This window comes from Salvia splendens, chromosome 19, assembly GCF_004379255.2.
Source record: "Salvia splendens isolate huo1 chromosome 19, SspV2, whole genome shotgun sequence".
Taxonomy (NCBI): Eukaryota; Viridiplantae; Streptophyta; class Magnoliopsida; order Lamiales; family Lamiaceae; genus Salvia; species Salvia splendens.
In genome coordinates, this window is record NC_056050.1 from 23067000 (window position 1) to 23084345 (window position 17346).

The 17346-nt window shown below is 34.8% G+C and overlaps 1 protein-coding gene and 1 pseudogene across 1 annotated transcript; both read left to right on the forward strand.

Annotated features, from left to right (window-relative positions):
• The first annotated feature begins 6702 nt into the window (after positions 1 to 6702).
• On the forward strand, positions 6703 to 10887 carry LOC121779182 (annotated as a pseudogene).
• A 650-nt stretch (positions 10888 to 11537) lies between these two features.
• LOC121778218 (WAT1-related protein At4g19185-like) lies at positions 11538 to 16152 on the forward strand. The gene is made up of 7 exons (XM_042175528.1): positions 11538 to 11915; positions 12817 to 12879; positions 12986 to 13102; positions 13322 to 13607; positions 14838 to 14993; positions 15439 to 15590; positions 15707 to 16152. The coding sequence occupies exons 1-7, from the start codon at positions 11710 to 11712 to the stop codon at positions 15897 to 15899; spliced, it is 1173 nt and encodes a 390-aa protein (XP_042031462.1). The 5' UTR covers positions 11538 to 11709; the 3' UTR covers positions 15900 to 16152.
• The last annotated feature ends 1194 nt before the right edge of the window (positions 16153 to 17346 follow it).

Sequence of the window (17346 nt, forward strand, 5' to 3'; positions counted from 1 at the left end):
ATTGTCTCCATTAATAAGTACACAATTACATTGAACCATATGTGCATTGGTATATGCAATAACATATGCATCCCAATTACTACTAACAAGTCTAAATTGGTCTTGCTTGTCAGATGACAAACGATAAACACCATTCTCAAGAGAATAGATCTCAAGGAATTAACCACTTCATAGCGTATCGACATGATTTCAGCAAGAGTACAATATCTCGTCTTGCGATTGTTGGAAATATTGTAGCCTTTCACACGGGCAAACTCTTGCTATTACAAAAGAACCAAAACTAGAAGGTAAATAAAACAAAGTAAATACAATAAAAGGAACAAGATGCAAACTATAGCCTTCTTTAGGTTGAGTCGAGGTATCCCTCTCTCCGCAAGACGAGATACGCCCCGGCTAGTGCTCACGGATTGGCGCAACGTTCCCAAAGATGAAACGACTTTCCTCCTACCGAGTTGAAGCACCTCAAACTCGTAGGCTCTGGCGAACTTGAATTGGAGGCGAGAACCGAGCAATGCAATGCTCCTAATGCGAACTAGAATGCTTGAGCTAGAGAGAAGAAAGAATGATTTGTTGGTGTGTTTCATATCCCTCAAATCCACCTATTTATAGGATAGAGGATGGTACTTGAAAAGCTTGGCATTCAAGATAAATATAAAGAAATTAGAGGTTACACAAGTTGAAAGGCCATAGATCTATCCATGTGAAAAGCCTCCAAAATCCTCCATATTTTACACGTTTCCAACAGACAATATGATGAATAAACGAAAATGTGCAAGTAGAAAATGTACAGACAATATGATGAATAAACGAAAATGTGCAAGTAGAAAATGTACAACACTTAATCGCAGCCAAATAATTCTATCGACAATATGATGAATAAACGAAAATGTGCAAGTAGAAAATGTACAACACTTAATCGCAGCCAAATAATTCTATTCTCTCTTCCCCACCATGTGAAAGTACAAAATGTGTTATGAGATAGGTCAGTACCATTTATCAATTGGTGAAAGCAACAATTGTCACAAGTCCACAACCAAATAGGAGTATATAGAATGGACATTTGCGGTACAAATAATGGATAGTTATGTGCACTGAAATGGATGCACGTGATAAATAAGTAAGCACTAACTAAATAATGGATATTATGATGAAATTATTATTAAAACTATAATAAAATATATCATACACGAATAGAGTGCAAAATAAACTTAGTTAAGAAAAAGTACTACTATATCGTAAAATAGGTATAGATAGTATTTAAATTACTAGGGGTATCGAAACGGGTACCCGCGGGAACATCTTTTTTTGTTCACGAACTTTGTCAAAGTATCATTTTAGGTCCGTGAACTTTGAAAATATCATTTGAGGTTCGTCAACTATGAGTTAATATCAATCGAAGTACTTTTTTACAATTTTCAAGTTTTTTTGGACAAAAATACCCTCAATACCTTGAATGGTACATTTTTTTTAATAAACTTTTCACATACTCATATTTTTTATAAATATCTTTACTATGTATTTTTGACGAATTTTCTAAATATAATTTTACCTTCAATATTATCACTTAATTTTGTGACATGCAAGAAAAGTTCCTTCTTCAACTTTTTATAAATAAAAAATTTTAAAATATTTTTGAGGTATGGATACTCGTAAAAGTTAATGTCACAATCAACAGACGATACCTGAATATTGACAAGAACTAAAAGTTTTAAACAAAATTTTTGATAACTTCTTGATCCCGATAGATTTATATACAGAATGTTGATTCTAATGAACGATTCATAAATATGAATGACGAATACAAAAATTCTATACAATTATGAAAAATGAAAAACCGTTAAGAGTAGGGATCTTGTTCCTGTCTTTGTTTCTATCTCATCGTATCCCATTATGTTATGCGAGATTTGAAAATGACCGTCAATACATATGTGTATATCAATATTCAAGTATCGTCTATTGACTGTAACATTAATTTTTACGAGTATCCATACCTTAAAAATATTTTAAAATTCTTTACTATAAAAGGTTGAAGAAGGAACTTTTCTTGCATGTCACAAAATTAAGTGATAATATTGAAGGTCAAATTACATTTAAAAAATTCGTCAAAAATATATAAGTAAAGATATTTATAAAAATATGAGTACGTGATAAGTTATTAAAAATATGTACCTTTCAAATTATTGAGGGTATTTTCATCCAGAAAAACTTGGAAATAGTAAAAAAGTACTTTGATTGATATTAACTCATAGTTGACGGACCTCAAATGATATTTTCAAAGTTCACGGACCTAAAATGATACTTTGACAAAGTTCGTGGACCAAAAAAGATGTTTCCTCTCCATGAAAACAAATAAAAATGTGTGCGACATTTATGGTAAATATTTTGATGAGAAATCAAATTAATATATTGTAAATCTTTATAGATTTAATTAAATAAATTAAAGATTGACTATTCAATGTGGCTTGATAAAGTGGCGTGATTTTAGGTACGGTAAAAACTGCTGTAATATGGACTTCCAATACTAACCTTTTCGTTTTTTTCAATATTTTAATTAATTACATGTGGCAGTTATTTTTGCCATTAGATGGACGAAATCGAAGGACTGAAATTGGTTTTGTGTTTTAGTAAACTAGTATTTTGCATAAGCATATACAAGACTGTCATCAATACCAAACCAGTCTTAAACCTTAAACGCTGAATAACATCATTATAAGACAACCTGAAGTTCATTATAATGAACTAATAACAAAACTGGTAATGAACTTCAGATTTTTAAATTATGCTAGATGATGTCATTGTTTTAAATCTTTGCATTCTCTATAATGAACTACAAATAAAGTTGTACTCCCTCCGTCCTGCTTTAGGAGTCCCGGTTGATCAATTTCGGGCGTCCCGCTTTAGGAGTCCCGGTTGGGATATATTAATAAAAAAATGCCTACAAAGTAAGTAAAAAAGTGTTAAGAGCGGGTCCCAACATCCACTACAACATTTATTTATTACACACTCAATTAAAAGTGAGTCTCGACATCTATTTATTACACACTCAAACACTTTCTTAAAACATGTGTCCGACTCAACCGGGACTCCTAAAACGGAACGAAAGGAGTAATAAACTCCGCATTGTTTTATAATAATGTATTTGGAGTTTAGTGTTTAAAACTAGTTTAGTACATAAAACTGTTAGGATCGTCGACTGCAACATTAGTTTGATATTGTCCGCTTTGGGTCAAGCCCGCACGGATTTGTTTTTGGGTCACTCCCAAAAGGCCTCAAACTAATTGGGGTTGGACAGGAATTATATACACCTTCCAACTTCCCTCCCTCACCCGATGTGGGATGAGTGTGTAACCCAACAAACCTCCCCTCAAACCGAGACCACATCGGGAACGCAGTCGACACGAACATGGGTCGTTCCAGCCCTGGCCCCTGGGTCATCCTGGGCCCGACTCTAACCCGAGTCATTCAGGGCCCGACCCTAACCGGGGCTCATCCAGGCACAACCCATAGCCACCTGGGCTTTGATACCACTTGTTAGGATCGTCGACTGCAACATTAGTTTGATATTGTCCGCTTTGGGTCAAGCCCGCACGGATTTGTTTTTGGGTCAATCCCAAAAGGCCTCAAACTAATTGGGGTTGGACATGAATTATATACACCTTCCAACTTCCCTCCCTCACCCGATGTGGGATGGATTTGTAACCCAACAAAAACAACCCACCATATACATCCCTATATTAATATTTGCATCAACTACTATGTTACTTTGGTGAATAATTAATTTTAGTAAGGGAATATTGTCCCATGACTATTTACCTAACAAGAAATTAATGTATTTCCTTTACTTATTTAATTCATCAAACATTATTAATGTTAGTTTAACCATCCAAAATTAACTAACTTAACATAATTTCTACCTATAATCTCAAAATTAGTGTTAGTATAACCAATCAAAATTAGCTAGCTAAACTAATCTCAACCTAGCTACTAAATTGGATCTAATTGTTTAATTTATTCCCTCCGTCCCATAAAAATATGGACATTTGAAATGACATGAGAATTAATGAACAATTGGTAAAGTAATAGAGAGAATGAGAAGAGTAGTTAAAGTAGCGTTAGTAGATAGTAAAATCCACAAATATTATTAATGTTTAATAAATTGTAATGGTAGGCTATAGTGGTATAAGTTGTAAATAAATTAATGTATATGAGTAATGAATTGACACAACTTTTCATAAATGTAAATGCTCATATTTTATGTGACGAATGAAAATAGAAATTGCACATATTTTTATGGGATAAAGAGAATATTAAATAACCAAAAAGAAAAGGAAATAGTATAACAAAAGTATAATCTTAAATGACAAAATGCATTAGGAAAAGAAAAAAGGAAGTAGTACAACTATTTAAATATTAAATAATATAATACGTCATTAATGATTTTCATTATTATAGGAGTATTAGTAATTTATTTTATTATACATTCATCAATCTAATCCCAAAAAAGAAAACTCTCTTTTCCAGCCGAGTCTTCTAGGTGGACCCCACTAACTCTTGTTGACCACTTAGATTCGAGAACAGGGCTATTGATTGGTGAATCTATAAATGCATCGAAATGTTTTTGCTTATTTCCACATCTTAACAAGCACCTTAGTGTCTTCTGCACAGAGCCTTTGCAAATCTCATACACATATTCTTGATTGGGATTAAGGAAATGACTCTTGAGATCTTCACTACCAAATTTACAATGCACTTCTCATTGTTTGGCATTGGTAGGGAGTGTGGCTTGGAAAATAATTCTCTGTCATTGTGAGACGTCGCATGCACTCGCAACTTCTCGAGGCATGACAACAATGAGTAAGAGAGAGACAAATGATTTGCATCATGGTGTTTCTCATTTTCTTGTGGGAAATGCTAAGTGGCCACATTATGACCGGCCATAATAGGATATTTTGGTCAATATACATACCAAACAATTAATAAATTAATAAAATCATAAAGATATTCATATATTCTGATTTAAAAGTAGTTATAGATATTAAACAATTAAATTATAAAATATAAAATAATAAATTAAAGTTTAAAAAAACTGAGTGGATATCTAACATAAGAAACGAAAATGAGCTACATATTCAAAGTTTCAAGATGATTTGACGACTTAGTCTTTTATGTGTATTATTTCAGGACAAAGGGTAAATTAGTCTTAGATAATTATTACTTTTAAGATGAACTAAATCCAAGTAAATAAGCATTAAAGGTAACAATATTTTATTTTTATGGCCAGCCACATTATGGCCATTTAGCACTACTCTTTTCTTTTTTACAATATTAATTTACGAGTTGTCTAGTTGTTCTATAGGCCTATTACGAGATGCCACAACCGATAATTGAGACGGTTTAATTAACGTATTTTTCCTATAAATAGATAGTAATATCAACATGAATTCCTGCATGGGAATATGCAATAAATTTATTGGTACATGCATTACAAAGTGTAATTCGATGTTGTAAATGAATAACAATTGAAAAACCATTTGCATTTGACTAGAGAAAATCCATTTGCATTGGTAGCTAGGATTATAAGTTTAGTTTCATAAAAAGGTGATTTTAAAAGATTTTGAATATTTTATTAAAGATCAGTAAAATTTTATCCTACCTTGAATTTTTTGAATTGCTTGCATGTTCCATCTCTATCATATAAACTGTTATCAACCAGCTATATCACAAAGGAGCTAAATCATATGGGGTACGTATTTTTATAAAAAATTGTGAAACTTTATTGTATTTTTTTGCCCAATCATAGAAACAAACCTAAATTCTACTATTACAATGTACCCGCATTTTTGCTGCTTACATGATGATATGAGGACGAAGATATAGTTGAATGTGGAACTGAGTGTCATGGATAATGGATTGTACCATGAGATTTAACAATAAGGAATTGTGATGCTAGTTCATAGAATTGCCCCATCCCATAAAAATATACTCTCTCCGTCCCACTCAAGATGACCATATTCTTGAGTGGCACGGGATTTTAGGAAGTGTTGTTAGATGAAATAAAGTAGAAAGGAAAAAGGTAGTTAAATATTTTGATGAGGAGAAAGGAGAGAGGAGGTTATTTCCAAAATTGGAAAGTTGACATCTTGATTGAGATAAATAAAAAAAGAAATGTGGCCATCTTGAATGGGACGTAGGGAGTACTACTGTACTAGTTTTATCATTTTGGATCGTCCCTTAAATTAAATAGTGGAGTACTAAATAAGGAAACTTTTAAACAACTAAATACCATCAATATTGTGGGCCCAAATCTACTAATATTATTTTCACTACATTCTCTCATTCTTTATTCTACTTTACTAATTGTGTATTAATGCCTCTGCCGTTTCAAGATGTGCTATTTTTAAAGGACGGAGCTAGTATGATATTTGAGCCCTCTAATGATAGAGTTTCCAATTCTTAACTTTCGATATAGGCTAATAATTTGGACATTCAATATGGGCCGGAAGCCCAAATTTATTAATAATTACTGGGTCGGGTATCCTATTCAAAGTTACCCAGTTCGTCTTATAGCACGTGTTGTACGTTTTTTAAATAAGTTGTACATTTGTTCCAACTTACCCATCCAACTCCAGTCTTCGTTTTCGCTGAAACATCTTCATGTATTCGTAAGCTGCCGGAATCCTAGAGAGAGGAGAGGGAGAGAGAATGGGGACCGCCACCGCGTTAGCGCCGGGGCTGTCACGGAAGCTGAAGAAGGTGCTAGAGACTCGCACTGACAGTCCTGATCTTCTCGCCTCACTCAACACCATTTCCTCCTTTTATTCCGAGAATACCCCTCACGCCCGCCGGAATCTCCGATCCACCATTGAGAAGCGCGGCCTCTCTATTAACGAAGAGTTCTTAGCAGCCTCATCCTCCGCCCAGCTGGTACGCTATAGCTGAACCTTAATTGCTGCCGTTTGCTCCTCAATTCTGTTGTTCGATCTGATCAATTTTTTTTATCCTAACTGCTCTTCTCAAGTGTTGGACTTCTGCGATCTGCTCACTGCACTGCGCGCATTGTCGTTTATACTTTTCCTAAAGCTGCAAGTGACACAATTCTGTTCAGTTACATATTGTTTAGAGCTTGATCGATCTTTATCTAATCACTAGTTTATAATTTATAAACGGTATGCTTTCTCTTTCATCGATAACTGAACTAAAATCAGCGTGAGTGTAGTTCCATTTAATTCTGTTTGGAACATTTAGGTCGTTTACTCGTTTATCAGATGCTATACTGAGATTTCGAGCCGGTGGTCATGCATACTTATATTTAAAATTGCATAACTTTGAATTTTTAGTTTGTTGATTATTAGCTTGAAACCTTGTCTCACCAACTATGGACTGATAATCGTACAATACAAATTGTTAGTCAAATCTTTATTATGATATCATTAGTTGTGGCACTGTGTCGCTTGTATCTGTCCATTGAATGAGTTCAATTGATATAGCATAGATTTTATGCATCTGTCCACTGAAAGGAACTTGTAATTTAGTGTGAATGAAGTGAAATAAAACACTCATCCTTTGTAAATTAGCCTGCAGATATAAAAGAATATCACCTCTGTCTTTCTAGGTTATTTATCTTTCCCAAGGGCAACACTCAGCAAATATGGCCTTCCTACAATATACCTTAGAAATATTAGATCCTGTCTGGAGTGGAGCTTGATGATATCTCTGGATAAAAACAAGAAGACCTATCAGATCTAAGTTAGATTAGAATGAAAAGAAATGTCATATGGAGAATCAAAGCTGAAATTATTAATCTAGCTGAATTATTTGATAAAATATGTTAGTACTATGTTTTTTCAAGGTTGTGGATATTAACTTAACATGCTCTAGGATATACTAACTGAAACTAATTTGTAATATTCTTGCCTGGTGGATAGATTGCATTACTTCGGTATGCCGTTATGCTTTTGTAATTGCATTATGGTCTGCAGTAGTGCAGTGCCATCCAACTGGACTATGTTTTCCGTTTTTTCATTCGATATTTAAAAATAAAGCCTCTTCCTTGTAGCTAGATCCAAATTTGGTTTTGTGCACCAATTGTTATTTGCTACTGAGTAGGTTTGTAGTTCTTGGCTTGATCATGGGTCACGTTCTATTATGCTGACAGATTTATTTGTTTATTAAACTTCCTCTCTTTATTTTTGTGGGCGTCCACTCTTTTCGGTTGAAAAATAATTAAAGTGTATTTGATTGAGTTTTTAGGCCTTGGATTGCGTTGAAGAAGAGGTGAATGCCCTGGCTGAATGTTGTGATAAGTATGCATTCTTTCTTTTATCCTAGATGCTTGTTTCTTTATGTTTGTCATCATTCAATGAATAGTTCCACAATATAAAAGGCCTTCAAATGTATTGTAAAATTAAATACTCCCTCTGTCCCTTAAAACATTTGTCATTTGCCATTTTAGTCTATCCCCAAAACATTGCCCATTCCTTTTTTGGTAACTACCCCACCATTATCCCGTATATTTTCTCCTAACTAAATCAACTAATTTTCACAAAAACCAAGCATTGGCCACATGCTTACCTAACATTTACAATTAGATACAATAACCCTACAATAAATGTAGGCCCCTTTTTCCACTCATCTACGCACTTGCCTAACATTTATAAAAACTTGTGTCGAGAAGAAATGGGCAGTGTTTTAATGTGAATTATGTCCAATCAAGTAAAATACCCCCCCCCCCCTCTAGAAAGAGCAAAATATGCTCCTTCAATCTGCTTTCTCATGATTAATATTCTAGAAAGGTAAAGATTAGTAATACTCTGGAGTTTTACAGCCACACTGTGAGTATATTCCGCTTCAACAATGTATTATATATTCATTTCTTCATTTCTATTCTCTGTTTCTTTATCTCAACTTGTTATCTGTAGATATCAGATCTGCTGGGGAGCAGCTCTGTGCAACACACTATGGGCTCTCAAGGGCACTGCTCAGAAAACCTTTTTCGACATACTAAAAGCTCGAGGAGAGAAGCTGTTACGTTATCCTCCCCTAGTTTCTGTTGACTTTTCTCCACCTCAAGCACTGAAAGGAGTGTCACTGCTTCTTGAAATAATTGAGACATATGGCAGTATGATGGTTCCCACGTCCGGCAATGATACTGCATTTTGCATTTGAACCTGTCATATCAGCATTGTAGATCCTATTATTCAGGTGTGTTTCATGGGTATTCTATAACATCTCTTTCTGTCCATAGGTTTCTTTTAGCATGAACTGCAAAACAGAATAATGTTTAGTACTTTGGCTTTATCAATACTCCTTAATAGGTTTCTTTATCCTAAGTTGGTTCTGCAGTTTTTACTTTGGCTTTATCAATACTCCTTAATCAATTTTATGTATGCCTTATGTGCTGTTTGACCATATGCATGTACATGCCTTTACAATAGTGTTGGACTCCAGTCACTCCACCAAGATCTTTTAGGCTGGAATTAAGTCCGTCACGTAGTGCTGTTTTCAAATTCCAGTTTTGTGTACTAGCTTATCCATTAATGCTGACTTTGCAATCAGGAAATTTCTTGTCTTGGTATGATTTTGATGTTGTTATTTTAAGTAATAGAGTTATTGTTAAATGACTTGGTTTCACCGACTGCTATGTTATTATCATGGTCGTTATTTTTAGATGTGTGAACAAGCAGCTGAGGCACACAAGTCGAAGGGAGTAATTCAGCAATCAAGGAGAAGTAGAGTCAGTGCAGCAGACCCAGTTCAACCCCGCAGATCATCTATAGATGCTCTTTTGGATAACAGCAATTCCACCCTTTCATCTCAGGTAATTATTGACTGTTTAAATCCAAATGTTTTCCGTCTCTCGCCAAGCATAAATATGGCCATATATTAGTAGAAGTTACATTTATCACTGTGTTTATTTTAGCATAATGCTATATGCACATTGTCTTTTTGGTCGCTCTCACATGTTGATGTAAGCCCCCTTCCTTGCATTAGGATGCATTTCTAAACCGGTGTGTCACATCCATTTTGCCATATGGAAATATAGATGGGAAACTTTTCTAGAATTTAAAGTCTGTGGCTCATATATTAAGAAATGATGACTGCTAGCATCCGACAATGCTATTTTGTTCCAAGCAGACCTGTGAAGCACCTTCAAGGATATTTCTGATCAACTGCTCATGCGCAATCCGATAACCATTGCTAGGTTACGATGTTGCTTCTGAATACGTGAAGAAGCTCGGAGCACTGTTAGAAAGCCACATCCGCAGCCTTGTGGAAAAGAAGTTGACACAGTCTTGAGACAATGCAGGTTGTCAAACAAGATGTCCCATTTTTACAATTCCTTGAACGACGTAGGTCCTGACTCCATCCCCAGGCCACCACTCTCTTAGATGGAAGACATGGTGCCTGCCGCTCTCTCAGAGTGTCTGAAGGCTTTCTTTGGGCACGTGTTGGGAAGTGAAAGCACGTTGCCTGAGTTTGAGCAGATACAGGCCCCGAGTCTGCGTTCTGAAGCTGGCTCTGAACTGTCTAGATCCCTTGCTGAAGCATATGAAGTCATCTACAAGGGAATCATGGATCCGAAAAACGGGTATCCGGATCCGAGGTCGCTCACAAGGCATCCTCCAGATCAAATACGAACCATTTTAGGGTTTTGAAGGTGTTGAATGCCCCTCTCTTCATTTCTGTAAACTTAGTCTTATCACAATGGAGTTTTACTAGTGATGTGTGACGATCTGTGTCAAACTTTTTACTGGGTTTTGTAAAGAGTTTTATTGATAAATTATGTAGTGATGGTGGTTATGTTGGGATGAAAAACACAGACTTCATAATTTTCCTTGTATATATTATTAATAATAAAATGTTATACTAGTAGTATAATTTTATTGACATGCATGCAATCCATTTTTGTCTTTTAAGAAATCAATAGTAATAATTTAAAGTATACTTAAGTTTTAGGGCAAATTGCTACAAAAATCATAAAATTTGGTTAATCACACTACTTTAAAAAATAGTCACTTACTCTATATTATAATTTTGATATTGTTTAATTGTCCCATTGATTTAGATTTGATGAGAAATTATTTTAGTATTATAATCATTCTAGCTCTAGATGTCACATTTTCCTTTTTAATTTGTTCTACAAAAGATGTCACATTTTCTTTTTTATAAAGTTCCATATAGATTAATATAAATATACTATTTTTTCTTTCCACTTAACACATAAAACAACGTCACCTAAAATCCCGCGCCAATCCCAAGTATGCCATCTATTATGGGACGGAGGGAGTACTAAAATTAATGACTTTGTGACTAATATAAAAATTACAAAAAACATAATTTTGACTTTTATACCATACAATTTTCTTCCAATATAAATAAATTGGACAAAAATATTAAATGTAATTAATTATTTTTTAGGTTATGAATCAGAATTTGACAAATGGAGATGTCAAAAAGAATTATACACAAAAACTGGAAAAATGGGCTATATCGATGGGCTGCTTTTGAATATTTCTCCACTCTCACTTTGAATCCATCCCAAAATCAAGCATTCCTACTTGAATCTCAAACCCCTCGCGTAACCGTATTTTCGCCACCTTCGCATTCGATTCACGCAATCCAAATCTCTTCTACCCTTGCATTTTTATCGTGGGTGAGGACTAACTGAGGAGGAGGAGGCGGTGGTTTTGAAATGAAATTTCTGCTACAATGAATGCGATACCGGCGCTGATGGCTAACGACGGCGACATCCAGAGGGCGCACATGGCCATGGCCATGGTCCAGGTCTTCAACGGCGGCTACCACGTCATCACCAAGGTCGCTCTCAACGTCGGCGTCAATGAGCTCGTTTTCTGCGTCTACCGTGACCTCCTCGCGCTCTCCATTCTCGCCCCCATCGCTTACGCCCGTGAGAAGTCAGTCACTCTCCCTTTCTCATTGTGTTTTTAAATTGATTGGATCATTGACTTCGTCGCGGATTATGTTGTTGTGTGCGATGCGGTTACTGCTCGATCGCTGGTAGTTCTCGGTCAAGCTCTTTCTCATTGTGTGAATTGTTTTGATGATGGGGGAATTGGAGGGGAGCAGTATGAGCGAGTGATTGCTCATTGGCTGAATTCAATGGTTATGTGACTGGGAAATTATAATTACTAGGATTTTTACTCCATCTAATTTGTAGAAATTTGATTGTACATAGTTTTGTCCTTACAGCCTTTTTAGTGAAATGTTATTAGGAGATTTGAGTGTCTGAGAAGTCAGTCACTCCCTTTCTGATTGTTTGTTTTTTTTGGATTTGATTGGATCATTGACTCTTCGTGCCGTGGATTATGTTGTTGGGTACGATGCGGTTACTGCTCGATTGCTGGTAGTTCTTGTTCAAGCTCCTTCTCATTGTGTGAATTGTTTGGGAGAGGGGAAATTGGATGGGAGTGGTATGAGTATGAGCGAGTGATTTATTGCTCATTAGTTGAATTCAATGGTTGTTTGTCTTCATTGATGTGAGGCAAATTATAGTTACTAGGATTTTAACTGCACTTTCCGTCTAATTTTTAAAAATTTGATTTGTACATAGTTTTGTTTCACAGCCTTTTTAGTGAAATGTTATTAGGAGATTTAACTGTCTGAGTATCTTTCTGCAAAATGTGGAAGTGGATGCTAATGATCAATGCTTATTTCTACTCTAGGAAGGATGTAATATGCTTCATCACATTTTAACTGACTCACATTTTGAGTCAGTTAATTGTTTCCCTTTTTTTGTTCGTTTCCAGTGTATGAACGCACTAGCGATTCCCAATGCTATGTTTCTTGTTTTTGCAGAAGGTTTAGCTCGCCTCTAAATAGACGCCTTATAGCGACCTTCATCTTTCTTGGCTTGACTGGGTGAGTAGAATATTTTCATTTCGTTTTGAGCTTGAGTTTCGAATTGTTTACTTAAATACTAATCGTTTGCTTATTTTTCCTGTTTGTCATTTTTCCATTGGATTAGTATTTTCGGGAACCAACTTCTGTTTCTAATTGGTCTTGGCTACACGAATCCAACTTTTGCTGCAGCCATACAGCCTGCTATTCCAGTCTTTACATTCATATTGGCTCTAATGCTGGGGTCAGTCTCTAAGCTCTACAAGCTATTAACATTACTTCGGCACAACACATAAGGAAATAAATAAATTAATGAAGGATCAAGAAAAACATAAAACTCCTGACTTGCATTGCTTGCTTGTATGATTAGTCCTTTTGCTCATTTGAGGCCAGATACACACCAATCTTTTACTAAAAAAAGAATTTTGTAGTTTGTCATGCTTACATGCAGCTATATTTGCAGTACAGAAACTCTGAATTTACAGAAGACTGAAGGTCAAGCAAAGTTGGGAGGTACTCTTGTTTGTGTTTTCGGTGCACTTTTTATGGCTATGTTCCGTGGTCCAGTTGTGTTTGGATATAAGGATTTAGATTTTGCTGCACATAGTGAAATAAGTGCCAAAGGCCAGCCAGAACCAGCTGGCTGGATAATGTCTGCTTTGATAAATATGGGATTCGATCATTGGCACCTTGGAGTTTTATGCTTAATTGGGAACTGCATGTGCATGGCTACTTATCTGGGGATTCAGGTAATACACACCATTCTTGATATTAGATAATTTATATCTGAATTTACTTCGATTAGTTAGTGTTTCCTCACCCATAAGTCAAATGCTATCTACTATTTTATCAAACATCTCTCCTCCGAACACTTAAGTACTGAAAATAATACCTACCTCATTTCATGTGATCTACTTGAATTAAAAATGACTAAGCTCAGTGTCCAACTTGCTTCTATTGTTGTATCTTAATGATCGGCATTATGTTTATGTTCTGATGCTGAATATATTTATCAGACATGTGTGGATGTCAAAGTTTATTTATATTTGTTGGATCATTTAAAAACTCTAAGCTACTACTTGGTTCCCTTAACTCATGCATATTCCTGATGTATTCACTAGTTGGATAGCGTTGGTGTTGGAAATTAATACAAAGAGACCTGCTGTAGTGCCGACCAATAACCCATCTGTATCCCCATTCCCTAATATTTTTTCAGTTTCTTAAGGTGGCCATTTTCTTGTGATTTGTGAGCATTATAAGCAGTTTATATGCATAAAATTACCCTTCACTTTGCTATGACATTGTTTGGTAGAGTAAAAGGCGTCGAGAACAGAAAGTAACAAAAGTAGTTGAATAGAATAGAACTAAAAAAAACCTCTAACGAGGCCTACAGAAGAATCCTTCCAGAACTCACCAAGACAAAAAGACACGCTTCTAATCTTATGGAGGAACTGGAAATTATACTGCCTCCGTATTTGAAAAATAGAAACATTTGAAACGGCACGGGTTTTAATGCACAATTGGTAAAGTAAGAGAGAAAAATTGGTAAAGTGAGAAAGAGATTGAAAAAAATGAATAAAGTAAGATAGAGGAAGAGAAAAAGTAGTGAAAGTAGTGCTAGTGAATTGTGGGGTCCACATCCAAAAATAGAAAAATTCTAAAGCTTCTATTTTTAAGAGACGAACCAAAATGGAAATAGTTTCTATTTTAAAAAACGGAGGTGGTAAAACACTAATCTCTAAAGCCCAGGTAAACATGCCTATCTCCTGATCTGAAACAGAGTACTAGTAAACTCTGACTAATAAATCGTATGTCTAACAGTAACAATAACTAATAATTGAACTCTAACTCCTAATAGAATCAAATAACTAACAATTAATAGTTAACACAACAACGATCCCTGTCATTGTTGGTCTATTTGAACGGCTTCAATAACTCAAACAAGATGTTTATGGCTTTTTACTTGTATTTTAATGCAGGCTCCCCTTTTAGCTAAGTATCCTGCAAGTATATCAGTGACAGCATATTCCTACTTTTTTGGTGTTCTGTTTATGGTCACGACTGCCTTTTTTGTGACAACTGAATCAACAGACTGGAGACTCACACGGTCCGAGGCTTTTGCTGTATTGTATGCTGTAAGTATTTTCACAGTTTGCCTTTTCATTTTTCCCTGTCTAGTTAAGAAAATTGCACTTGGTGATCTAAAAAGTTCCTGAGTAATTGATTCTACTATATTAACCAATAAACATAAATTATGTATGTTAGTAACGTTTGGGATACAACAGCATGGATACATCAGTAGAACATAAAATGTAGTTTCTGAAACCGTTTGGTTGCTGCATGAGGCTCCCATGGCTTATAACTGTTGCGAAGTGGTAATTTCAGCAAAAAATTATTGTTGTTAATGTTTGTTGGTGAGAGTAATGAAAATCTCTGCTCAACTTATGATTAAGGTTAGATTAAATACTTGGATAGATGAAAATTCCAAGATCTTTGAATCACATTACATCTTTTGGTATCTAAGTAGCATATTTCATTTCATATTTCTCTGGTTCCTTACAAACAAACTTGTTTCTGTAGGGAATCGTAGCATCTGCTTTGAACTATGGACTTTTGACTTGGTCGAATAAAACCCTTGGCCCTGCCACGGTTGCTCTGTACATTCCGCTTCAACCAGCTGCTTCTGCTTTTCTGTCAAGAATGTTCCTTGGAAGCGCGATATACTTAGGAAGGTTATACCCCAATCCAATCCAATGCATTTTCATACTTTTTTTCTTTGCACGACATTTTTCTAATTTATTGACACAGTCATTGTGTGGCTAAGCTGTTGCTCTGTATTTGTAAACAGCATTTTGGGAGGATTTCTGATAATAGCGGGGCTTTATTTGGTAACGTGGGCATCCTACAGAGAAACACCGGTATCCTTGGTAGGTTCTCCGCACGCACCTCTCAGTGACGGGGATCCACCCATCAATATGATCTCCTACCAGCTAGGTAACATTTTATCATCACCAACTTCGATACCCAAGATTGTGGATTAGCTTAAACTTATGATACCACCATAGGTTTTTCTATTCATGGATGTCACTTACATGGAAACCACAATTTTCATGTGTAACATTCTTTTCAACTGAATGTGTTACTTTTTTCAGTCTACAGTTTTACTGATGAGTATAAATTATATTTTAGTTTTGGTTAGTCCATCAAAATTAGTTTCATTTCTATTTATAGAAAATTTGTTACCACTCTCTCTGTAATTCTATTTTACTCATTATTATATTCTCTCTTACTTTATCAATTGCGCATTAAAACTCTTGTCGTTCATATATGAGACTAGTTTCGTGGATGAAGAATTGAAGATATTACGATTTTTTACGAGTAGGTTTCAAAATGAAAATTATATTCAACATCTGCATGTACTATACTAATCCATTGATTTTGCAACTGATTGCATTTGAACTCATAATTTTTGCACAATTATTTTTTTTCCCATTTTTTCACAAGAATTTGTGGGTCCAAATGCTCTCTCCAGATAATTGTTAGCATCCAGGAATACGAGCATAAGTGGGTACTTTATTTATTTTTAATTGATTCAGCAACATTTTTAGACATAATGTTCTTAGTTAATTGTTTTCAAGAAATTGCGTTATCATTGACCATCAAATACGTACTCATTTTCACTCACATTTTATTATAAAACTAATATATATAAAAATATGATTTATATTCCTCCAATTTTTTTATATTTTCTATTATTTTTTTAAAAATTCATGCTAGGTCATATGAGGACAAATTATTAGGGACTACTTCCTAATATAACTACACGTCATTTCCATAAATAAATGACCCTGACTTTGAAGATATCTCGACTCTTTATTTGTCAAAAAGTTAATATTGTTGGGATATGCTACTATGATTTAAGAATATGGTTTCTAATAACGTGGCCAACTTTTCACAATAGAAAGAGTGAATTTATTTTTGTATTTTTGAACAAGTTCATGGATAACAAGCCTAAAGGTTTTCTCAGTAGCAAAAGTTAATTTGTTAATTTATATTCCCCTCCAACCCATTCAAGATGTTCACATTTTCGAGTAACACGAGATTTTTGGAGGAGCTTTTAGGTAGAGTAATTAGAGAGAAAATTATAATTTATTATTTTAATGAGGAGAGAGGAGAGAAGAATTTATTTTCAAATATAGAAAGAGAACATCTTAAGAAATATAAAGAAAACCAGTTGAAAAAGTTGATGGAGTGTGTGTCTTACTATTATATACTTCCTCTGTTTTTTAAAAATAGAAACATTTGAAACGACACGAGTTTTAATGCATAATTTAGTAAAGTAAGAGAGAGGGAGAGAAAAAATGGTAAAGTAAGAGAGAGGTATAGAAAAAAGTAATGGAATTAATGTTAGTAGATTATGTGGCCCACTTAATTGTTGCGGTATAAGTGGTAAATAAATTGATGTATAGGGGTGTAAAGATTTTATAA

Bases quoted from the DNA above. Each gene is read 5' to 3' on its own strand.
- LOC121778218 (XM_042175528.1), top strand. From the start codon at position 11,710: ATGAATGCGATACCGGCGCTGATGGCTAACGACGGCGACATCCAGAGG. The intron at 13,103-13,321 runs GTCAGTCTCTAA...CTATATTTGCAG, and splicing joins ATATTGGCTCTAATGCTGGG to TACAGAAACTCTGAATTTAC. The intron at 13,608-14,837 runs GTAATACACACC...ATTTTAATGCAG, and splicing joins CTACTTATCTGGGGATTCAG to GCTCCCCTTTTAGCTAAGTA.